The sequence below is a fragment of the Balaenoptera acutorostrata genome, chromosome 13 (assembly GCF_949987535.1).
Source record: "Balaenoptera acutorostrata chromosome 13, mBalAcu1.1, whole genome shotgun sequence".
NCBI classification, from domain to species: Eukaryota; Metazoa; Chordata; class Mammalia; order Artiodactyla; family Balaenopteridae; genus Balaenoptera; species Balaenoptera acutorostrata.
The window spans coordinates 41,745,170-41,769,752 of record NC_080076.1 but is presented as its reverse complement, the minus strand read 5'-3'; the positions used below and the strand labels follow the sequence as shown (position 1 = coordinate 41,769,752).

General features: G+C 40.8%; 1 protein-coding gene across 4 annotated transcripts in view; it reads left to right on the top strand.

The window, feature by feature from the left end:
* MOCOS (molybdenum cofactor sulfurase) overlaps nt 1-24,583 on the top strand; it is a 55,975-nt gene that overhangs the window by 26,872 nt on the left and 4,520 nt on the right. For 2 of the 4 annotated variants that reach the window (XM_007167096.2, XM_057526971.1), the window contains 5 exons: nt 1,063-1,225; nt 10,816-10,894; nt 13,468-13,592; nt 18,119-18,224; nt 21,823-21,961. In XM_007167096.2, coding sequence (XP_007167158.2) covers nt 1,063-1,225; nt 10,816-10,894; nt 13,468-13,592; nt 18,119-18,224; nt 21,823-21,961 — 612 coding nt within the window. Of the gene's footprint in view, nt 1-1,062; nt 1,226-10,815; nt 10,895-13,467; nt 13,593-18,118; nt 18,225-20,225; nt 20,706-21,822; nt 21,962-23,288; nt 23,538-24,583 lie in introns of those variants that run through there. The other 2 variants (XR_009005090.1, XM_057526970.1) reach the window with 2 other exon arrangements.

The window sequence follows — 24,583 nt, the reverse complement described above, 5'->3', positions numbered from 1 at the left end:
TTGACATTAACCTGGATCACCTGGTATTTGCCAGGTTTCTTTGTTGTAAAATTTCCCCTCCACTCTGTGCCCATACTGTTCTCTTTGGAAGCAAGTCACTAAGTGTAGCCCACACTTAAGGGGTAAGGAGTTTTATGCTCCACCTTCTTGAGGAGGGAACACCTACATCAATTATTTGGGATTCTTCTGTATGAGGGATTTGACTTTTTCTATTTATTTATTTATTTATTTGGACTCATGGGTATTTATCTTACACTTTGGATTACAATTCAGTACTACATTATTATTATTATTACTATTCAATATTTTCCAGTTTTGGCCATTGGGCATGCTTTCATGACTCCTGCGTCCCTTTGACATACCCCCATCAGTTTGTTTTTTGAGCACTTCCTTACTTTTCTAGCACTACGGGGTGCTCCTGGCTCATCTTGTATATTCCCTGACCCAGCCCTAGAATAAACCATTTCTCCAAGGAGTCCTGGTTCTTTTTATTGGAGAATGGTATTAAATGCAAGATCTGGGCACTGGTCATAATTTGTATTTTAATTTTGTAGAAATATGAAGAATTGAGGAAAACTTACACACTTAAAGTGGATCAACTCAGGGACCATTCCAGTGTAGCCACAATTTGTACAATAAGTCTGTAGTACCAGGATATGCCTGTTCAGGCATCCACCACTGTGGAAGGACACACAGAAAGCAGGTGCAGTGGAGGCCTGTGGGGAGGGGAGTGGGACACAGGCTGGGGCGGAGACCTACTTTTCAAGTACATTCTTGTGCTCCCAGAATGTTGTACTGGGCACGCGCATTACCTACTTAAAAAGCAGGTTGAAGTGGAGAAGGGTGCAAACTGGATCTGGAGGGTGAATGGAAGGTATCTCAATCCCAAAGTCTCCTTTGCATTGTCTTCTTTGTTTTACTTCCTTCTCTTCATCCCTTTTTTCCTTCAAGAGTCTGTGCTGAATTTCTGAAGTCCTCTGCTTTTGTACAGCCGCTGTGCAATAAATGCGAAGATGATTTTTGAGGAGCACTGGCTTAAAATACATTGACCTTTTTGTTTAGGTGACCAGGTGGCCTCTAGGAAATCAAGGGCTGCTGTACGACCGGAGCTGGGTGGTTGTGAATCACAACGGTATTTGCCTGAGTCAGAAGCAGGAACCCCGGCTCTGCCTGATCCAGCCCTTCATTGACCTGCAGCAAAGGATCATGGTCATCAAAGCCCAAGGTCTGAAAACTGGGTTCATTTTTACAAAGCAGCTGTCAAGAGTAACTTTTCTTCTCATAGGAAAGTAAAGTCATGGCTTTTCCTTTACCAAATATCAAAATAATCCAGAAGGAAGTGAAATGATGTCTAGAAGAGACAACGGAAAGTTTGTTCCTTTTGTGTTTTTGGGATTTCTTTGGGGGCAGATTTTTGGGAAGAGGTAAAGATCTGACAGTCCAGTCAGAAAGTAAAGAGATATAGATACTGAAATTATATGTTGTCCTTTTACTTACATTCCTTTTAATTCCTTCACTCATCATAGGTTCTGCAAGCTTTGATTCTTCCTTGTGGGTTTTTTTTTTTTTTTTTTTTTGGTGGCGTGGCTTGCGGGGTCTTAGTTCCCAGACCAGGATCGAACCTGGGTCCTCAGCAGTGAAAGCGTGGAGTCCTAACCACTGGACTGCCAGGGAATTCCCCCTTGTGGATTTTTATTAGGAACTAACACATATAAATTCATAGGCCAGCTCTGTCCAGTGGACCCTTATGTGATGATGGAAATGTTCAACATCTACCTTGTCCAGCTTGGTAGCCACCAATCAGATGTGGCTACTGAGTGCATGAAATGTGACTAGCAGGACACTGGAACTACATTTTAATTTTATGTGACTCTAATTAATTTAAATTACCAAATGTGGCTAGTGGCTACAGTGTTGGACAGCACAAGTATAGAGAATACTATAATACGTACTTACAGCATCCAGTTTTAACAAACCTTCACATTTGGCCACATTTGCTTCAATTTCTCCTCCTCCTCTCCCTACTCCTTCCCACTTCTCTTACCTCCTACTACCCCCCTCCTTTCTCCCTTCTCCACTACCTCCTCCTCCTCCTCCTTCTTTTAAGACATAAAAACATTACAGATATAGCTGAAATTCCCTAGGTACTTCTCCTTGGTCTCATTCCTTCTCCTTCCACACCCCACCTACCATTTATAGAATATTCCAATTTCCCTCCTAACTTAGAGCTGTACTTTTGTGATATATCCCATTTCCATATATTCAGTGATTATGTTTCTTGGCTGTAGGTGTTCTATTCTGTTCCAGTGGTTTATTTTTTCTTGAACCAATAAGCCAGTGTTAATAACTATAGAATGAATTCTGATATCTGGTAGGGCATGTCCTTCTACCTCATGCTTCCAGATTGTCTTGGCTATTCTTGGCCTTTTGTCCCCTCTATGAATTTTAACACATGCACAGATTTGTGTAGTCACTCCCATCATCAAGGTACAAAACAGTTCCATCACCCCAGAAAACTCCCTCATGCTATCCCTTTATAGTCTCTCTTCTCCCCACCCTTAACACCTGGCAATCAGAGATCTGTTCTCTATCACTATAGTTTTATTTTTTTGAGAATGTTTTATAAATAGAATATACAATATGTGACCTTCTGACATTGGCTTCTTTCACTCGGCATGATGCCTTTAAGTCCCATCTAAGTTACTGCATGAATCGGTAGTTTATTCTTTTTTTTATTGTTGAGTAGTATTCCATTGTATGGCTATACTAGGGTGTGTTCATCCATTCATCTGTTAAAGGACATTTGGATTGTTTCCAGTTTTGAGCAATTATGAATAGAGCTGCTCTAAACATTCATGTGCAGGTTTTTGGTAGATCACAAGTTTTCATTTCTCTAGAATAAATACTAGGCGTTGATTGCTGAGTCATATGGTAAGGATATGTTTACCTTTAAAAGAAACTGCCAAACCATTTTCTAGAATGACTGTATCTTTTTTCTTTCCCACCAGCAATGTATGAGAGTTCCAGTTGTTCCACATTCTGTCAGCTTTTGGTATTGTCAGTATTTTTTGTTTTATTTATTTTAATAGGTGTGTAATGTCATCTCATCATGATTTTTTTTTTTTTTTTTTTGGCCATACCATGTGGCTCGTGGGATCTCAGTTCCCTGACCAGGGATTGAACCCAGGCCACAACAGTCAAAGCCTGGAATCCTAACTACTAGGCCACCAGGGAACTCCCGTCTCGTCATGATTTTAATTTTCATTTCCCTACTGGCTAATGATATTAAGCATCTTTTTATGTCCTTACTTGTTCTCTTTATATTCATTTTGACCCATGGATTACAGAAGTGTGTTAATTTCTATATATTTGGAGATGTTTCTGTTTTCATTCTGCTATTGATTTTCAGTTTAATTCCATTAAACTCTCCAAAAGAGAGAACATACTTTATAGATTTTAAATTCATTAAAATTTGTTAAGGTTTGGTTTATGACCAAGGATATGATTTATTGCCGTGAGTGTTCCATATACACTTGAAAAGAATGTGTATCCTGTTTTTGGGTGGAGTGTTCTATAGATGTCAGTTCTATACCAGTTGGTTGATGGTATTGCTGTTTTTCTCTATACTTGCTGAATTTTTATGTACTCGCTACCAGTTCTGTTGATTACTGAAAGAAGAGTGTTGAGACAGAGGGGCAAGATGGCGGAAGAGTAAGACGTGGAAGAAGAGTGTTGAAGTCCCCAACTGTAATTGTGGATTTGTCTATTTTTCCCTTAGTTCTCTTAGTTTTTGCTTCACTTAGTATTATTATGTCTCCTTGGTGAATTGTTCCCTAAGTAATGCTCCTCTTTATACATGGTCATTTTCTTTGTTCCAAAGTATGAAGTGTGAAATTCTTTGTCTGATATGAATATAGCCATTCAGCTCTCTTTTGGTTAGTGTTTGCATGGTGTATCATTTTCCACCTTTTTATTTATTTCTTCTAGCTTTATCGATATTTATGTAACATCCCATAAAATGTATTCATTTAAAGTGTACCATTCAATGATATTTTTGGTATATTCACAAGGTTGTACAACCATCACCACAATCAATTTTAGAACATTTTCATCACCCTCAAAGAGAAACCCCATACATATTGGCAGTCACTCCCCATTCCCAACCTTATCCCCGGCTTCTGGCAACCACTAATCTACTATCTGTTTCTATGGAGTTGCCTATTCTGGATGTTTCATATAAATGGAAACAATATATGACTGGCTTCTTTCACTTAGTGTAATGTTTTTAAGGGTCATCCATATTGTTGAATAATATTCCATTGTATAGATATACCATATTTTTTTTATCCATTCATCAGTTGATGTATATTTGGATTGTTTCCATTTGTGGTTATTATGAATAACGTTGCTGTGAACATTTATGTATAAATTTTTGTGTGAACATATGTTTTCAATTCTGTTGGATATATACCTAGGAGTGGAATTGCTGGGTCATATGGTAACTCTGTGTTTAGCAATTCCAAAGTGACTCCATCACCATTTTACATTCCCACCAGCAACATATGAAGCGTCCAATTTCTCCACATCTTCCCCAACACTTGTTATTTTCTGTTGTTGTTGTTTTTTTTTAATAGCCATCCTAATGGGTGTGTAGCAGTACCTCACATGGTTTTGATTTGCATTTCCCTAATGACTAATGATATTGACCATCTTTTCATGTGTTTATTGTCCATGTGTATATCTTCTTCAGAAAAATATCTATTTAAATTCTTTGCTTACTTATTTTTTAATTATTGAGTTGTAAGAATTCTTTATATATTTGAATATGTCACTTTTAAGATCAGATTTGCAAATATTTTCTCCCATTGTGTAGACTTCCTTTTCATTTTCTTTATGGCTCCATTTTACATTTAATCTGCCTATATCATATTTGAAGTGAGTTTCTTGTATCCAGCATACAGTTGGCTCATGCTTTTTATCCATTCTGACATTCTCTATTATTTTCATTGGTGTGTCCTACTGGATTTTGATTGCAAAATTACATATTTTGTAATCATATTTTGATTGCAATATCATAAATTAATTTCAGGAGAATTTATATCATATAATATTGAGTCCTCTATATATAAATAGTATCTCTCTCCATGAAGATTTCTTTACTCCAAAATTTTAATAGTATTTTCCAGAAAATTTTTGCACATTTTTTGTTATATAATTGTTTATTTGAGTATTTTGAGCACTATTTTTTTTTTCTATTAAATGTTTTAATTGGTTATTTTTGTAGTTTAGAAACACTATTGACTTTCATATATCAGTGTTTTACCCAGTACTTTTTCTGAATTCCTGTTAGTTTTATTAGTTGGTCTGAAGATTTTCTCACATGTTCTATATAAATAGGCATATCATCTTCTAATAATGACAGTTTCATATCTTCCTTTTCCATTTTTATCCACTCCTTCTTTTTTTCTCTTTTCTTATTGCATAGAGCAGTGATGGAAAATATCCTTTTTTTATTACTGACTTGAATAAAATGCTTCTAAAGTTTCAAAAATAAGAGTTGTATTTACTGTACATTTTTTTTTTAATTCATTTATTTATTTTTATTTATGGCTGTGTTGGGTCTTCGTTTCTGTGTGAGGGCTTTCTCTAGTTGTGGCAAGCGGGGGCCACTCTTCATCGCGGTGCGCGGGCCTCTCACTATTGCGGCCTCTCTTGTTGCGGAGCACAGGCTCCAGACACGCAGGCTCAGTAGTTGTGGCTCACGGGCCCAGTTGCTCCGCGGCATGTGGGATCTTCCCAGACCAGGGCTCCAACCCGTGTCCCCTGCATTGGCAGGCAGATTCTCAACCACTGCGCCACCAGGGAAGCCCCCTACTGTACATTTTTAATAGATTTGTTTTACCAGGCTAAAGTAGTTTTTTTTAATTTAGCCAAAAGTTTTATCATGACTAATAGTTCTTACTAAATGCTCTTTCTGCATCTGTTGGTTATATTTTTTCCCTATAGTCTATTAGTGTGATGTCTTAACATTAGTAGATTGTCTAGTATGGAACTATCCTTGCATTCTTGGAGAAAACAAAAACACTATTTGGCAATGATTTTTTGATACATTAATGGATTTAGTTTGCTAACATTTTATTGGTATTTTTGTACCTATTCTTATTAGTGAGATTGAGAAGTTATCTTCTTTAAAAAAATTTTTTTTTATTGAAGTATAGTTGATTTACAATGTTGTTAGTTTCTGGTATAAGCAAAATGATTCAGTTATAAATATATATATATATAGTATAGTATATATGTATAGTATATATATATATACTTTTTCAGATTCTTTTCCATTATAGTTTGTTTCAAGATACTGAATATAGTTCCCTATGCTATGCAGTAGGACCTTGTTGTTTATGTATTTTATATATAATTGTTTGTATCTACTAATCTCAAACTCCTAATTTATCCCCCCCTTTAACCATAAGTTTGTTTTCTATGTCTGTGAGTCTGTTTCTGTTTCGTAAATAAGTTCATTTGTATCATTATTTAGATTCCACACATAAGTGATATTGTATGATATTTGTCTTTCTCTGTCTGACTTACTTCACTTAGTATGATAATCTCTAGGCCCATCCATGTTGCTGCAAATAGCATTATATCATTCTTTTTTTAATGGCTGAGTAATATTGCATTGCATATATATACACCACATCTTCTTTATCCACTCATCTGTTGATGAACATTTAGGTTGCTTCCATGTCTTGGCTATTGTAAATAGTGCTGCAATGAACGTTGGGGTGCATGTATCTTTTTGAATTTTTGTTTTTTCTGGGTATATTCCCAGGAGTGGGATTGCTGGATCATATGGTAATTCTATTTTTAGTTTTTTAAGGAACCTCCATAGTGGCTGCACCAGTTTACATTCCCATCAACAGTGTAGGAGGTTTCCCTTTCCTCCACACCCTCTCCAGCATTTGTTATTTATAGATTTTTTAGTGATGGCCATTCTGACTGGTGTGAGGTGGTACCTCATTGTAGTTTTGATTTGCAATTCTCTAATAATTAATTGCTGTTGAGCATCTTTTCATGCACCTATTGCTGATCTGTGTGTCTTCTCTAGAGAAATGTCTATTTAGGTCTTCTGCCCATTTTTTGATTGAGTTGTTTGCTTTTTTGTTATTGAGCTATATGAGCTGTTTGTATATTTTGGAAATGAAACCCTGTTGGTCACATCATTTGCAAATATTTTCTCCCAGTCTGTAGGTAGTTGTTTCATTTTGTTTATGGTTTCCTTTGCTGTGCCAAAGCTTGTAAGTTTGATTAGGTCCCATTTGTTTATTTTTGCTTTTATTTCTATTGCCTTGGGAGACTGACTTATGAAAACATTGGTATGATTTATGTCAGAGAATGTTTTGCCTATGTTCTCTTCTAGGAGTTTTATGGTGTCATGTCTTATGCTTAAGTCTTTAAGCCATTTTGAGTTTATTTTTGTGTATGGTGTGAGGGTGTGTTCTAACATCATTGATTTACATGTGGCTGTCCAGCTTTCCCAACACCACTTGCTGAAGAGACTGTTTTTCTCCATTGTATATTCTTGCCTCCTTTGTTGAAGTTTAATTGACCGTAGGTGTGTGGGTTTACTTCTGGGCTCTTTATTCTGTTCCATTGATCCGTATGTCTGTTTTTGTGTCAATGCTATGCTGTTTTGATTACTGTAGCTTTGTAGTATTGTCTGAAGTCTGGGAGGGTTATGTCTCCAGCTTTGTTCTTTTTTTAAAAAATCAATTAATTAATTAATTAATTAATTTATTTATTTATTTTTGGCTGTGTTGGGTCTTTGTTGCTGTGCACGGGCTTTTCTCTAGTCGTAGCGAGCAGGGGCTACTCTTTGTTGCAGTGTGTGGGCCTCTCATTGCGGTGGCTTCTCTTGTTGTGGAGCACGGGCTCTAGGTGTGCGGGATTCAGTAGTTGTGGCACGCGGGCTCAGTAATTGTGGCTCGCAGGCTCAGCAGCTGTGGCACATGGGCTCAGTTGCTCTGTGGCATGTGGCATCTTCCCGGACCAAGGATCAAACCCATGTCCCCTGCATTGGCAATGGGATTCCTAACCACTGCATCACAAGGGAAGTCCCTCCAGCTTTGTTCTTTTTCCTCAGAATTTCTTTGGCAATTCTGGGTCTTTTGTGGTTCCATATAAATTTTAGGATTATTTGTTCTAGTTTTGTGAAAAATGTCATGGGTAATTTGATGGGGATCGTATTACATCTTTAGATTACTTTGGGTAGTATGGCCATTTTAACAATATTAATTCTTCCAATTCAAGAGCATGGGATATCTTTCCATTTCTTTGAATTGAGATGTTACCCTCTTTTATTATACTTTTCTTGTTTAAGTTTGGATACCCAGGATATTAACATACAAAAAGAGTTGAATGGGTTACTCTTCTTTCTATTCTCTGAAGAATAAAAATGTATATCATGACTAAATAGGATTTATCCCAGAATATAAGGAATAAGAGAGAGAGAAAACAAATACCCAAATATCTTCCACTCCAAATCAGCAGCACTTTGCGAGGTGGTGTGGTATATCAGATGTTCTGCTCACTTGTAGGGACTTCCAGCACTGTGGGTGGAGGAAGGGCATCCTTTGCAGGACATGTATGGTAGGACAAACTTTTGGCCCTAAATAATAAACATTAAAACAAGGCATTATAATTGTTTTATGTAAATGACTTGTCACTCCAAAAGATTTCAGGTATCTTGAGTCCAGAGGTTGGAATCTTTTATTTCTCTGTATCTCTGAGCTGTACGAGCACAGGGCTTAGTATATCCGGAATGAACTCAATCCCCATGAACTTTGTTGGGGGCGGCCCTTGAGCTCAATCCATATGGGGACCCCAGATTAGGTTGCCTGTTTAACAAGAGGCCTGCGATGACCTTTATAAGCCAGCTGAGGGCCATATTTATGATTATACATGATTTGTGCAGAGTCTTGGGTAAGGGTAGAAAGAGGCTGAGCGCAGGCCTCCTGCTGGCAGCCCAGGGGTGCATTTCCGCCGTGCACTTGTACACGTGCTGTCCCCCTGCTGTGGTTACTTCCTCGTAACCAATGTTCCAGGACTCACTTTACCGTTCTCCCCTGTGGGTGCACACCTGGTGCAATCCCATCCTTCCATGAACAGCCTTTTGACACAGCAGCATCTCTACTCACTCAGCACAGCACTCTCCAAACTTCTGGAGCTTTCTGGATGAGGCCTCTTCTGGCCTTCCCCACACAGGGACAGGAGTTTGGAACTGGTCGTGCTTGCGTAAGACATGGACAAGCAGGGGACAGAGCTGATGACATACCTCTTACACATATTGTTTCTTCTCTGTCTTTGTTGCGGTGAAAGGCTTGTCGTGATTGGCGTGGGTCTGGGTAGCAGTCATGATCTGAAGCTCGTGAGTAGGAATGGATGTACCCGTTTGCTGTGCTGTGTGTGATGAAGCAGGACCAGCATGAGCAGGGATACAGGTGTGCTTGATGTGTGCTTGCTGGGGGCAGGTTGGGTCATGCCGGTGAGCAGTGTGACAAGCGGCCATGCTGAGAGGGTGCAGGGCGCGGGTGGGCCACACAGGAGTCCACAGAGCAGGAGCCGCCACAAGTTCCGCTCAGGTGTCTTGGCTTCATGCAGTTCCCTATATTTTTAATGACTCACGAAGGATGAGAAGGAGTGCAGAGTGGCAGAGGCCCTCAGCCGTTCCAGCCTTTAGCAAAGGTCTTTCACTCATCAGTGGCCATGGATCAGTTTCCTCTAGTTTCTTCCACATATTTTATTCTAAATCTATTGAAAGAATGAATACCACTTTAGCTGAGTGCTGGGTATATGAGTGTTTATTATTCTTTAGACCACTACGTATATATGTTAAACACTCCTTTGTATGTATGAGGTATGTAACAATTTTTTAGAAAGGAATGGCTTCCCAACCCCACTGACATAATAACAGTTTTTTGGGTTTTTTTTTCTTGGTGATAATGGTGATTGATGCAGGAATCCAATTTGATGCTGATTCCTAGGGGCTACTGAGAATTGACACTGTGCTGACATCCTTACGGAGTGAGCCTTCATGTCTGCCTGCCTATTTCTTTCTTTTTTTTTTTAATACTTTATTTATTTTATTTATTTATTTATTTATGACTGTGTTGGGTCTCTTAGTTTTCGTGTGAGGGCTTTCTCTAGTTGCGGCAAGTGGGGGCCACTCTTCATCGCGGTGCGGGGGCCGCTCTTCATCGCGGTGCACGGGCCTTTTCACTATCGCGGCCCCTCCCGTTGCGGGGCACAGGCTCCAGACGCGCAGGCTCAGTAGTTGTGGCTCACGGGCCCAGTTGCTCCGTGGCATGTGGGATCTTCCCAGACCAGGGCTCGAACCCGTGTCCCCTGCATTGGCAGGCAGATTCTCAGCCACTGCGCCACCAGGGAAGCCCTGCCTGCCTATTTCTAAAGGATCTAAGGTAGCTTAGTGAGCAATGATGTCAGGATGTGGAGTCATGCAGAGGTAGAGAAAGCTTTCAGAGGAATTTGTAGTATTCCAGGGACTGTGGATGTGACTGCCCCAGTGCAGAGTCTTCCATGTCAAAGCTGCTCAATGCACACGCTGTTGGTGGTACCGATAATGATGAAGAGAATCTCTGTGTTATAAAGAGCTTTCCAAGACTCAGCCACTTACTTGATTCAACCAATTTCCAGGGTCATTAAAATTCTTGTATATTTCAGGATAATGGACTTTTTTTGGACATACTTGGTTTTTTTTCCATGATGATAAATTTGTCTCTAACCTTTATTCGATAGGGATGGAGCCTATAGCGGTGCCACTTGAGGAGAACAGCAAACCGGCTCAGATTTGCCAAAGCAAGGTCTGTGCGGACAGGTGAGGCTGCAGCAGGTGAAACTCGCAGGTCTAGCTGCAGGGCGGCTCAGAGGGGGGGAGAGAGCAATGCCCTGTGCCATCAGTCCTCGGCTGCATCCTCTGTCCGGTCTGCTGCCGCTTCCCCCTCGCACACTCCACTCCCACCACGCTGGCTCCTAGCTCTTCTTCACACCTACAAAGCATGCTCCCTCCTTAGGACTTTGCACTTGCTGTTCCCTCTGCCTGGAATGCTCTTTCCCTGTTTACGCCCCCGCAGGGTTCACTTCCTCACCTCCATCGGGTCTCTGCTGAAAAGCCTCCTTCTCAGAGGGGCCACCTGACCTCCCCTAGGAGCCAGCCCCTCCCTCTCTACTTGCTCTGCTGAATTCTTCTCCTTCTCATTAATCTTTTCCCCAACATATACGTTCAGTCCCTCCTGCTAGAATGCCGACCCCGAGAGAGCAGGACTGTCTGTGTTGCTTCCTGCAGACCCTGGAACAGTGTGGTGTGGAGGGAGGTGAGGTGAGGCAGGGGACAGTTTGGAGGAGGCATGGTGGAGCTCAGAGGGGTGGCCGCAGGGGAGTGGTGAGTCAAGGGACCCGATTCACAGCTTGAAAAGATTGGCTGGTGGGTGTAGAAAAGTTGGAAGACGGTAAAGGTGCAAGTGGGAAGGCCAGCTGAGCATCTGTGTTAGTAACACACGTGAGATGAGATGGAGGCTTGGATCAGGATCAGAGAGAAAATCAGGTGGGCGTCAGATATAATATATTCTGGAGGTAGAATAACCTGAACTCGCCGGTGAATTGGATGCGGAAGCTGAGGGGGGTGTCAAGGTGTCCCTCAGGTTGTAGAACTTTCAGGTGATAATTCAACAATTATATTCCATATAGTTGTGGATTATTACCTACTCTGAGTTATTGATGATAAATCATCTGCTAAATTCTAGGAAACGTAGAAAATGAGGTTGAGTGTTATACGATTTCATTTTATTTCTTGATCGTAAATATTTACAAATCAGTTTATTGAATACATCAAATTTCTGCATCCCTTTTAACCTAAATCTAATTTCAACCTGAAAACATGTGGAATACAAATTTTCTGATTGTGGGCCTCTATCTGATGGGTTCCCCGCGCAACTAATACCCCAACTAGTTTACCCCCCAAATACTAAAATGGTTAACTCTAACAGTTCAGTAGGGATTTATATATAGTAGAAGTCTTTTAAAATGCTAATTGCCTATTAGTTAACACAATAAAGTAGTTGGTGGGTATGTTTGTGCTCAGTAGTTGGTGATATGCATAGTACTGGGTCAGAGTACATTTCCTTCTGCACTGCAAACAAGTAAGTCATGAAATGATATGTCAAATACTCAAGCTACATCCAAATTGGACTCAAGTTGTTAGTGCCCCAGGTCATGCTGGGATGATGAAGGGCTACGTGCTCAGAAAAGGTGGGAAGGTGATAGCGTGAAGACCGTGCTCTATACAATTGAGCATCATGGGCCCTGGCCCATCCTGGAGCCCAAGGGGTGAGCACACTGCATCCTCTTGCTAGTTCTTGTGCAGATTTAAACACTCATCATACCACATTTTCAATTAGGGCAATGAATTTTGGGTAAACATTTGTGCATGTCACTATAACAAATCTTCTCATAGAGAGAAATATAGCCATCTAGGGGTACCTGCAATTATTTATCAGGCTCTTCCCTGGTTGTAGATTTCATTTAGCTGCATCTGAGAGGAATGGCGTTTTCTGGTTAATAAAGCTTTTTGATAGCTAGAGGTCAGGCTTATACTCAGAACCACAAGTACTCAATATAATGAAAAATGGACTTAGGTGCATCTCTCAAATCACCAGAGAGAATGTCTACAAAGCAAGGTTTCATCCTTCCCTTTCCTTTCTAGATCCTAAAGGCAACTATTTTTCCCAGTAAAAATTAAGGATAAGTTTTCAATAATATCTATCTTGTAATCCCAATGTAAGTTATTAGCAATTTTGCATTATTAGTTCTGGTGATGTGTAGATTATAATTTTTTAAAAATTAAAAATTCTATTTAAAAATTCTAGAAGTTGGAAGAGTTTTAAAAAACCAGATCAAAAAATGTACTTATATCGGTGACTTATGGCCGTAGTGTTCTTTTCAGAAACCAAACATGTCAGTCCCTACAGCGTGGCTGCGAGAGAAGATATTCCAGTCAGGCTTATAGTAAAAAAACCAGGACACGGGTCTGGGTTCCAGAGCTTCTTAAAGCAAAATAATGCTCTGGAAGCTCTTAAATTCCAAGCTTTGTGGTTCTCAGTGGCTGTACGTAATATAAACAAAGTCTTTCAAGAGAAATTTCTAAAGCTTTTAATTTGATCTGAAAGCTTTGCATAAGCTCCAGATCCCAGGCCTTCCTGTGCCTTGGAAATCTCATTGTGACTTCCTAAGCACACTTGTCACTTTAGATTTCTGTCTTGTTGGGGGCTTCATGTTTTTATATTATATATTATATTATATTAATTATATAATATTATATTACATAACTTTTTGCTATTTCAATTATTTAAAGGAATACTATATAACATCTTCCCCTTTTTTTTTTTCTGCCAGGGTAAATACTTATGATTGTGGAGAAAAAATTTCAAGCTGGTTGTCAAAGTTTTTTGGCCGTCCATGTCATTTGATCAAACAAAGTTCAGACTTTCAAAGAAATGCAAGGAAGAAACGAGGCAAAGGTATCACATTTCGGATTGCTTCTTAGGGGACAGGCACTTGGGTTTACCCTTGCAGACGCGAAAATAGGCCCACAAAATGGATTGACAGGGCAACGTGCTCACGAACAGAAAGTAGGGGTGGTCAGCCTCTGGCAGAAAGGTGCTGTGGTGGCCCCCAGGTCAGCAGGACCCATGTGTGGTCTCCAGGATGAGCCCGGGGAGGCCGAGGGGGGCTTGCAGCCTCTGCTCAGGCTCTCTGCCTCAGTTTAGAAGCACAATTAAGTTTTGTTAAAGAAAAACATTGGTAGCTTGCTGTATCCTAAGAAAATCTGGATTTCTAGTCTTGGCCCTGACACCAAGTAGTTGTTGAGACCTTGGCAAATCCTTGAACCTCATGGTGTTGAACTTCTGTAGAACTCAACTACTTAGATTTAAGGGTTTTGACAGTTTTTCCTGCCATAAGCTGTTGTGAGCATAAAATGAGACAGCAGAGAAGAAAGTACTTTGAGCTAACAGTACCATATAGGTAGATGGAGTTTTCAGGTGTCTGCTCAAATGTCGCCTTCTTGGGAGAGCCTTGCCTGACTGCCCTCCTTAGAACCAGGGCCCCTACCTGAACCTTCAGCTCATTCCCTGTTTTATTTTTCTCTGTGGCACTTTTCACATCCTATAGGCCATGCATTTGACTCAGTTATCCTGTTTATGTTCTGTCGTCCCTCTGTTAGATCATAACAGGGTTATGTTCAGGGTTTAGAACAGACCTGGCACATAGTAGTTGCTCAGTAAATACCAGATGAATAAATGAATGGACTGGAGAGTTGCCACATTACTGGTTTGTGCAGGAATGACCTGGCTTAGTCACTAGCTTCCTGGGAGACTGGCTTGTAAATCTACACCTGGAGTGAGTCATGGAGGGCTTCAGGGAAGAGGTGAGTTTGAAGCTGCATCTTAACAGGAGAGTAGAAGTGTTCCAGGCAGAGAGAGGCAAGAAGATTACTGAGGAGCAGCATGGCAGAGCTTGGCATTTCATGGGTTCAGAGAAGGGTTTAGGAGGGTCGGACATGGGTAGGGGAGTGACGGGGCAGAGCGGGGGAGAAGAGATGAATGTGCTGCTGAGGAGTAAGTAAGCACTGTCTTCAGGTTGAAGAACTGAAGAATTCTACCCTGGGGAGTTTCATGATGCAGCTTGCATTAGAAAGACACCCCTGGTGAGGTGTGGAGGCTGCAAGGGAGAGGGAAGTGAAGGAAGCAAAGAGGCCAGGCAGGAGGCGGCAGTGACTGTCCTAGTGGGAGACGGGGCCTGGGTAGGCAAAGGTGGGAGCAGAGTGAATCTGTTGGCTGCTCGATACAGGATCAGGAGTGTCAGCTTGTGAATATTATACTTCAAGGATGCCATTTATGGTGGAGAGGTCTCTGATGGTCTAGGTCTAGGCCTTTGAACATTTTTGTGTTGGTACACCTTAGAAGAAAATTTTTAAAGCTACACTACCTCTTTACGTTGTCATCTAAATTAAAAAAAAAAAAAGTTGCAAAGGATGTGATTTCCAGCGTATTGCAAATATACAGGCTTACTTTGGAGATATTGAGGGTTCGGTTCCAGACCATTACAATAAAGCAAGTCACACAAATTTTTTGGTTTCCCAGTGCGTGTAAAAGTTATATTTACACTCTATTGTAATCTATTAAGTATGTAATAGCATTATGTCTAAAAATCAGTGTGCATAACTTAATTAAAAATACTTTCTTGCTAAAAAACTCTAACCATCATCTGAGCCTTTAGCAAGTCACAGTAACATCAAAGATCGCTGATCACAGATCACCATAACAAATATAATAATGAAAAAGTTTGAAATATTGTGAGAACTACCAAAATGCAACACAGAGATATGAAGTGAGCAAATGCAGTTGGAACAATGGTGCAATAGACTTGCTCAATGCAGGGTTGCCACAAACATTCAATTTGTAAAAAACTTAATACCTGTGAGGTAATACGTGTGAGGCACGATAAAATGAAATGCAATAAAACAATGTACGCCTGTAGTCATTTAAACTTGTACATTGCTCTTTTAAATATAAGCCAGTGGAGTCTCAATACCATAGTGATTTGAGTCTTATGAGTATTAATTTAAAAATATGTGTATAAACTGTTTTTTAATGTACAGAAATTTTCTTTCTTTCCTTTTCTTTCTTCAACTTGTATTTCCATTCCACTTCCTTGAAGGAATTTTATCTTAGTGTTATATATTTTATTCTTGAAAATCTTTCCTTGATCACCCTATCATATTTATCTGAAACTAAAATTATATATAAATTGAAATGTATAAAAGTTTTTAAAGTTTCCTGTGATTGTAGAGTCTCAGTGTTAGGAAATTTTTCCTAGGTTGAGTTCTTATCATAGTTTGTAATAGTACACAGTTGATCAAAGCAACAAAAGTATATTATAAATTTCGAAAAATAGTTATTAAACATAAAGAGAAAAAAATAGTGGAAAAGGAATCTCTTAATGAGATGGCTGGCCACCTGTGATTAATTCCCATGTCCATGAATGACTGTCACCTATGATCAGAATAGCTGGTGTTCAGCACTGGTTCTCTTCTGAAGAATCTTATTTACGTCAATAAAGAGCTGGGGATGAAGGTGTTGGTTAACGTGCTGTCACTCAAACCTTTCTTCTGAGGCACAGGGATCTAACATCAAGATGACTTTAATCATCTGTCACTTGACAACTTAATTAGTTCCGGCAGTTTTGTGGTTAGCAAAGAATTGGAACCCATCTGACCTACAGGAGGATCAGTCACCCAAGCCTGAGAGACTTTTATTTTCTCAGCACAGACCCCAGGGTTTTGAACTGGTCTTTTGTTTTCCACCCTGGAGATTTTTAGCCCCCAGGGGCAATGGCCACAGCAGAGGTGCGGCCTTTGCCCTGTGAAGGGTGAGAAGGGCCTTTGGTGGAAGGGCCTGGGATTGCACCTCACTGCTCTGACAGAGCCATTTTAGCAAAGAAGACATGGAAGTAGAGAGTCTGTAAGCGATTCTCTTGGAAGTGTTCATTCTCGGGTACTCTGGGGTCCACAGGCCTAGTTCAGAGACAGCTCACTAGGTTTGGGCCCGCCAAGCCTTTATTATCAACATCTTGTATAAAGACAGCTATGGCATGCCCAAAAAGTGGGAGCTGGAAGATGGGTGATGGGCTGCAGTAGTTCTGGAGGCCCTTGATATTTTCTTCCACTCTTTTTTTTTTTTTTTTTTTTTACTTTTCAGTAGTTTTAAAACTTGTATTATTTATTTCTAAAGTCAATATTACACACTTGCCCAAGGGCAGAACCCAGCTTCTCCCTGACTAGATTCACTGACCAGATTCAGAAGATCTCACCGGGCCTGTGACCCTCATCAAGGCCCTTCTTCTTGCTTGGGGAAGGGGCCCCCTGCCCACTTCCCCGCCTCCACCCTGCAGCCCCATCTCTCCTCCTCTAAGTGTTGCCTCCAAGTTTCCTTTGCTGGAACAATTTAACTTCAGCATTTTATTATTTTTTTCCAGATTATCAACACAATATTCTAGGAGCTTATGTTCTTTCTGTTTTTGAGAAGTTTGAGCCATGCTTAGAACATTTTTTATTTCCAGGGCACCATTTTCTTCCCTTTAGAAACAGTCCCTAATATTTAAAAATGCAAGTCTTCCATCCAAGTACTAACCAGGCCAGGAATTCTACTCAATATTCTGTAATAACCTATATGGGAAAAGAATCTGAAAGAGAATGAATATATGTATATGTATAGCTGAATCACTTTGCTTACACCTGAAACTAACACAACATTGTAAACCAACTACACTCTAAGATAAAAATTAAATTAAAAAAATGCAAGTCAATGGAAGCGTGATTCATTTGCATTCCAAGAAAGCAACTCTTCTTTTCTAATTTATTTTATCTTAATTTTAAAATTTAGGTATAATTGACATACAACATTATATTAGTTTCAGGCGTACAACATAATAATTTGACATTTGTATATATTGCAAAATGATCATCACAATAAATCTAGTTAATATCCATCATCACACAGTTACAAATTTTTTTCTTATGATGAGAACTTTCAAATATGCAATACAGTATTATTAACTGTAGTCACCACGCTAGACATTCCATCCCCAGGACTTACTTATTTTATAACCGGAAGTTCGTACCTTTTGACCTTCACCCATTTCGCCAATGCCTGCCCCCCGCGCCCCCCCCGCCCCCCCTGCCTCCGCACCTCTGGCAACCACCAATCTGTTCTCTGGATCTATGAGCTTGTTTTGTTTTGTTTTAGATTCCGTATCTAAGTGAGATTATACAGCATATGTCTTTCTCCGTCTGACTTTTCACTTAGCATAATACCCTCAAGGTCCATCCATCTTGTCGTTAAATGGCGAGATTTCATTTTTTTATGGCTGAATAATATTCCACTGTGTATGTATACCACAATTCCTTACCCATTTATCCATCAGTGGACACTTAGGTTGTTTCCCTCTCCAGCAACTCTTCTTTTAAATACTCCATCACTTTTAGATCAATCTGCTTGTACAACAGCCACCCTCTCTCTGGTGAATGAGGCACAGTATCTGCTGATAAACAGATCCAGTGTTTTGGAACTTCAGCGGCAATTAAGCACCAGGTAAGATCCCTGTACTATTTGCTATTTACCTTGGGAATAGCAGACAGGTATAACTACTTGCCCCTGGGCGTGAGCTGGTCACCTCTTTGGGGAGAAAAGATCTGAGAATCATGAGTCCAGACCCTTCATTGAGAAACTGAGGCCCAGAGAAGTCACAAAACATTTTAGGCCAGTTTTCCTTAATCTTTTAGAGGGTTCTCTTTTATCTTCCAATGTCCTTCTTGATGCCCTCAGGATGCTTAGTGGAGAATCCCAACTCTCATTTTTAATCATTTCAATTCTTAAACATTTAGTTGAATGTAATTGCCAGCAATTGGACCCACTTTTGTTGCCCACTCTCCCACTGTCCCCTGGCCCCTAGGAGCCTTGCATTACTTCCACAGTCATTTTGAGTGAAAAGAAGAGTGGTTATGAAAGCTTTTAAAGTTGTAATTGTAGATACTATTTGTTTGTATCATCAGACAGAACTGGCACCCTTGCCTGCTCACTCCCACCCAGGGATCTCCCAAGGGTCCTGGAAAGGTCAGCTCTAGAAAGGGTCTTGGTTGGTTCAAGCCCCCTCATTGTCCTTCAGAGGAAATTGAAGTCCCAAGGTAATCAGACAACTGGGGCAAAAAAGAAAAATCACCCAGCTCTTACGTAAGAGTTGGGACCGGCAGATCATTCGTGGTCCACACCTGTCAACACCGTGAGCTGGGGCTCCTGTGACGCTCACATGCCCTGTGGTCCTGGGCACATGTGTGCACGTGCACAAACATGTACACATATAGCTTAATAAAAACTACAAAAATGGACTGTTTGTAGTAATTCCTGTTTATAGTCATTGGCAAAAACACACAACAGTGTTCCCTTGCTGAGGTCCAGGCTGCCCTCTTTAGGAGCTGAAGTGTGATGCCTGGTCCCTGAGGGTTCACTGAGTTTTCCCCGTACTGAGTGACCCGCTTGCTCAGGTACCCTGGGCCCTGGATGGAGCAGGTCTGCAGTTTTCTGGGATTCTTGGTGTGGAAAGAGGAGGTGGGGACAGGCTTGCTGCAGCCCTGGTTCCTGCAGTCCTGGTTTAGTGCAGGGCTGACAAGCAGGAGGTAGGAAGGCCAGGTGGTCAGAGGTAAGAGAAACAGCCTGTGGTTAGTACATAGTGAGCGTCCCTGGTTCTGTTTTCAAATTTGATGGATGATACTGTCTCCATGCTGGCCATGGTAGCTTTTGGACATAAAACTTTCCCTATTACAAAGCACAAAGGGAGTTTTTTTGTTTGTTTGTTTGTTTATAACCTGGAGGGTAAATCCAGAATCAAAGGATTTTAGGACTGGAAAGTGCTAACCCTCTCATTTCCCACAAGGACCCTGCAGTCCTCATCGATTGTGGGTGTTGCACATAGTTAGTGGCAAAGCTGGACTTGGGTATTCTGGTCCCTGGCTTTTCACATGCCAGGGGCTTTGAGATACAGACATGAGACCCCTTACTCTCCCCCAGCGTCTTTCAGTTCTGTCTCCAGGGCAAATTCCAGTCATGCTCAAGGATTTCCCTCCCTCCAAACTTCAAAAATTTTTATTAAAGTACAACAAAGTGCAAAAATCATAAGTACATAGTTTAGTGAATGTCTACAGATGTATATACCCACGTAACCACCATCCAGATCAAGTAGAGAACATTTCTAGAACCCTAGACTCCTTCCTCATATCCCTTCTTAGTCAACCACACTGAAGGTTGCCACTATTATGCCTTCTTTCACCCTAGAGAGTTCACCTTTTCTTAAACTCAATTTAATGGGATCATACAGTGTGTTCCTCTGTTGAAGTTTTCAGATGCTTTTTCAGTGCTTTTTTACCTTAGGGGAGGGGGTGCATGGAGGTGCAAGGAGCTGTTTTATGGTAACTTGTGCTAATAAACAAAAATTTTAAACAAGAATTACAAAAATAACATATGCTTAGTTAAAACTGCAAACGGGATGGAAGCTAGGAAATAAAATTTTTAATCGAGGGGACTTCCCTGGTGGCGCAGTGGTTAAGAGTCCGCCTGGTGATGCAGTGGACACAGGTTCGAGCCCTGGTCCAGGAAGATCCCACATGCCGCGGAGCAACTAAGCCCGTGCGCCACAACTACTGAGCCTGCACTCTAGAGCCTGCGAGCCACAACTACTGAGCCCACGTGCTACAACTACTGAAGCCCTCGTGCCTAGAGCTCATGCTCTGCAACAAGAGAAGCCACCACAATGAGAAGCCTGCGCACTGCAACGAAGAGTAGCCCCCGCTCACCGCAACTAGAGAAAGCCTGCGCGCAGCAATGAAGACCCAATGCAGCCAAATGTAAATAAATAAATAAATTTAAAAAAAAAGAATATAAGGCTTTAAAAAAATTTTTTTAATCGAGATACAATTGACATGCAACATTATATTAGTTTCAGGTGTACAACATGATTCTATATTTGTATATACTGAGAAATGATCACAGTAAGTCTAGTAAACATTTGTCATCACACATAGCTGGAAAACTTTTTTTTTAAGATTGTTTATTTCTTTTTCTTTTTTTAATAAATTTATTTATTTATTTATTTTTGTCTGTGTTGGGTGTTCATTGCTATGCGCAGGCTTTCTCTAGTTGCGGAGAGCGGGGGCTACTCTGTTATGGTGCTCAGGCTTCTCATTGCAGTGGCTTGTCTTTGTTGTGGAGCACGGGCTCTAGTCACGCGGGCTTCAGTAGTTGTGGCATGTGGGCTCAGTAGTTGTGACTCGCGGGATCTAGAGTGCAGGCTCAGTAGTTGTGGCGCATGGGCTTAGTTGCTCCGTGGCATGTGGGATCTTCCCGGACCAGGGATTGAACCCGCGTCCCCCGTGCTGGCAGGTGGATTCTTAACCACTGCACCACCAGGGAAATCCCGCAAAATTTTTTTCTTGTGATGAGTGCTTAAGATTTATTCTCTTAGCACCTTTTAAATATGCAATACAGTAGTTTTTTAGACAGTACAGTATTATTAACTGTAGTTGCCATGCTATACATTACATCCCCATGACTTGTTTATTTTATAACTGGAAGATTGTACCTTTTGACCCCTTTCACCCATTTTGCCCACCCTTCCCCCAACCCCTGGCAACCACCAATCGGTTCTCTATAGGAAATAAATATTAAAACCTCCCATGTATTCTCTATGTTGCTTTATGGTGTTCTAATATCCAAAAAGAGTGTGAGCTCTTGATACTTTTTAGGTCCTTGACAATTAAGCCTGTTGACAGTCTTTAAATGCCTTGTCCTGACTCTGTAGAATTGATATTTTCTCATAAGTTTATTCACTCGATCCCTGTTCACTTGGTTTCCAAAGTTCTTCATCTCTTCAGCAAAGATCTGCTCACCCATTGCACTGCCTCTTGTGGGCTTCTCCATGGAGAGGGGACAATATTCCAGGGAGATCATGGAGGCCTGTCCAACAGATGTGTGTCTCTTGGCCTTGCACTCATGATAAAAGCTTGTTCTGATCATCTAGGCCTCAGGCCAGAGTACAATTGCTGAACTCAGGCATCGAGTGGTAGGAATGTTGAATTATTACAGTAGTGCAGTTATCCACCCTTCCCCACCTTTTCTCTCTTTGGTACGTCTTAAACAGTGATGAGAATGGAAAGGAAGAATTATTCCCAGTGAACAATCTCATCTCACGTTTCCGTGCCAATATTATTACCAATGGAACAAGGGCTTTTGAAGAAGAGAAATGGGATGAAATTTCAGTTGGTTCCTTGCATTTCCAGGTAAGTTCCCAGAAGTTCTATTATCCTTCCTCAAGGGTTGCCAGTGGGAATTGACCTCAGTCCTAGGCCGGGATGGTAGCAGGGAATCCCATGCCCAATCACGTGCCCCCTCTCCCCCGCCAAGCGTTGACTCTTACCCACAAAATCTCAGCAGGAGGGTATGTAACATCTGCATCCTGGGGTGCCCCTTGGAATGATCCATCCCTCCTTCCTCCGAGGAGGGCAGCAGTTTCACGTGGGGAAGAGAGAACGTACAGGTGATGAAGGTACAGACCTTGTCGCCGTGTCTAGGCTTCAACTCTGTTTCTTGGAACGCTTGTGTCTATGAGAACGTCCTCCTCCTGAAACGTGCTGGATTTTCTCGCTGTCTGGAGCTTGAGGAGGAGGACCCAGATGCCTCATGGTCCCTCAGCGCCCGTCGTGGCTGTACCTTCTCCCCATGCTCTCTCGCTTCTGGCCTCGCTGGCAGCTGGGGAGGAGCTTGCAGTTAGAGGCAAAGCCTCCAGGATGCCCTCCCTCCCCAGGCTTTGGGCTCCCCAAACCTGAAGTCTTCAGCTAACATCTACATTCCTCCTTAGGGCGGATAAGGCCCCCAAGACCTGACCCTCCGGCCTCTCCCATCTCCCCGAGCTCATCACCCCTCCCCCTCTGCCTGTCCTGCAGACCTTCCCTCCATTCCCTAAACAAGCCAAGCTTCCTGCCTTAGCACCTTAGCCCTGCTGTCCATTCCACCTGGAGCACTTTTCCTGCAGCTCCTACAGGGTCTCAGCTCAGATGTTACCTCCTTGGAAAGGCTGTTCCTGACCCACCACAAGGTCACACTCTGCACAGTGTCTCCTTATTTCTTCAGAGCATACGAGGGTGGGGACCAAGTCTGTTTAGTCCCTGCTGTTCCTCTGGGGTCTAGGACAGTCCTTACCCAGAGTAAGTGCTGCAAACTGCTGATGGAATGAATGGGCAGGAAAGCTATGGAATAGCTGGGGACAGAAGGATGGGTCATCTGCATCTGCACAGAATGTGCCCAGTTCTTCAGTGGGGAATGAAATTATCTTAATAACAGTACTTAGCCAGTTGTATAAACTGATTGTAATAGGGCTACTGCGCTCAAATGGAACATCACTCTAACTTCCAGGAAAGCAGTAAACAATAATTTAACCCTTAATGAAGGATTTCAGTGGTCTGGGGTTTGGGGTAGGGATAAACTGCGTGGCACCAAAAGAAAAAAAAGATGTCCGAAAGATCTTTGTTATCCATTTAACTCTCCAAACTTCCTCTTATCCTGGAAGCTGCCCCCCCTTGAAAGAATTGTCTCTTTTCTCTTCCACAGGCCTCTCTGGCACCAGCCTTCTGTCGTCCCGCTCATTCCTCCATCCCGGCTGACTCTTCTTCATTTTCTGTTGCTGTGTCCCTGCCATGCTATAAAAGCACCTGCTCTTACACATCCTGCCTGGTACAGAGTAGGCACTCAATATATGATAGATGAAGAGAGAGAGGGAGAAATAAAGGAAGAAAAGAAGGAAAAGAGAAAGCACTACGACTAGACTAGGATCACTGTCAGAAACTTATCTTGTAACAAGTAAGTTGTAAGGTACCTGGGTACATGAATACAAGAAGGACTCTACAAAAACCTTTCTGAGATGCTTTGCTTTCTTCAGGTCATGACACTTAATCAACATCAATTAATGAAAGTTAAAATATGCATGCCCTTTGACCCAATAATTTCACTCATAGAAATCTATCCCATAAAAAATACTCTTACAAGTATGCAAAGACATATTACAAAATTACTCATTGCAATACTTTATAAATATGGAACATTGGAGAACATCCTAAATATCCATAAAAGGGAAGTTTTTTTTTGTTTGTTTGTTTTTAATTTAATTTAATTTAATTTTTTTAAAGGGAAGTTTTTTTAAATTAATTTTTATTGAAGTATAGTTGCTTTACAGTATTATGTTAGTTTCTACTGTACAGCAAAATGAATCAGCTATACATACACATATATCCCCTCTTTTTTGGATTTCCTTCCCATTTAGGTCACCACAGTGCATTAAGTCGAGTTCCCTGTGCTGTATAGTTCCCTGTGCTGTATGTTCTCATTAGTTATCTATTTTATACATAGTACCAATAGTGAATATAGGTCAATCCCAAACTCCCAATTCCTCCCACCCACCCCCTTCCTCCTTGGTATCCATATGTTTGTTTTCTACATCTGTGTCTCTATAAAAGGGAAGTTGATTAAATAAAGTACACTACATCCATACAATGTCATCCTGTGCAGGCATTAAAAAGTATAAGCTATAGTTAATACTGTGCCTTTCAAAAAGTAAATGCTAAATTAGGAATCTGGGATTAACAGATACATGCTAATATATATAAAATAGATAAACAACAAGGACTTACTGTATAGCACAGGGAACTATACTCGATATCTTGCAATAACCTATAATGGAAAAGAATCTGAAAAAAGAATATATTTATATTATATATTTATATTCTTATTATATTATATATAAATATATAACATAAATATAAATATTATATTTTTATAAATTATAAATATATATTATATAAATATAAATATTATATATATATTTATATAATTCATATTCTTTTTTCAGA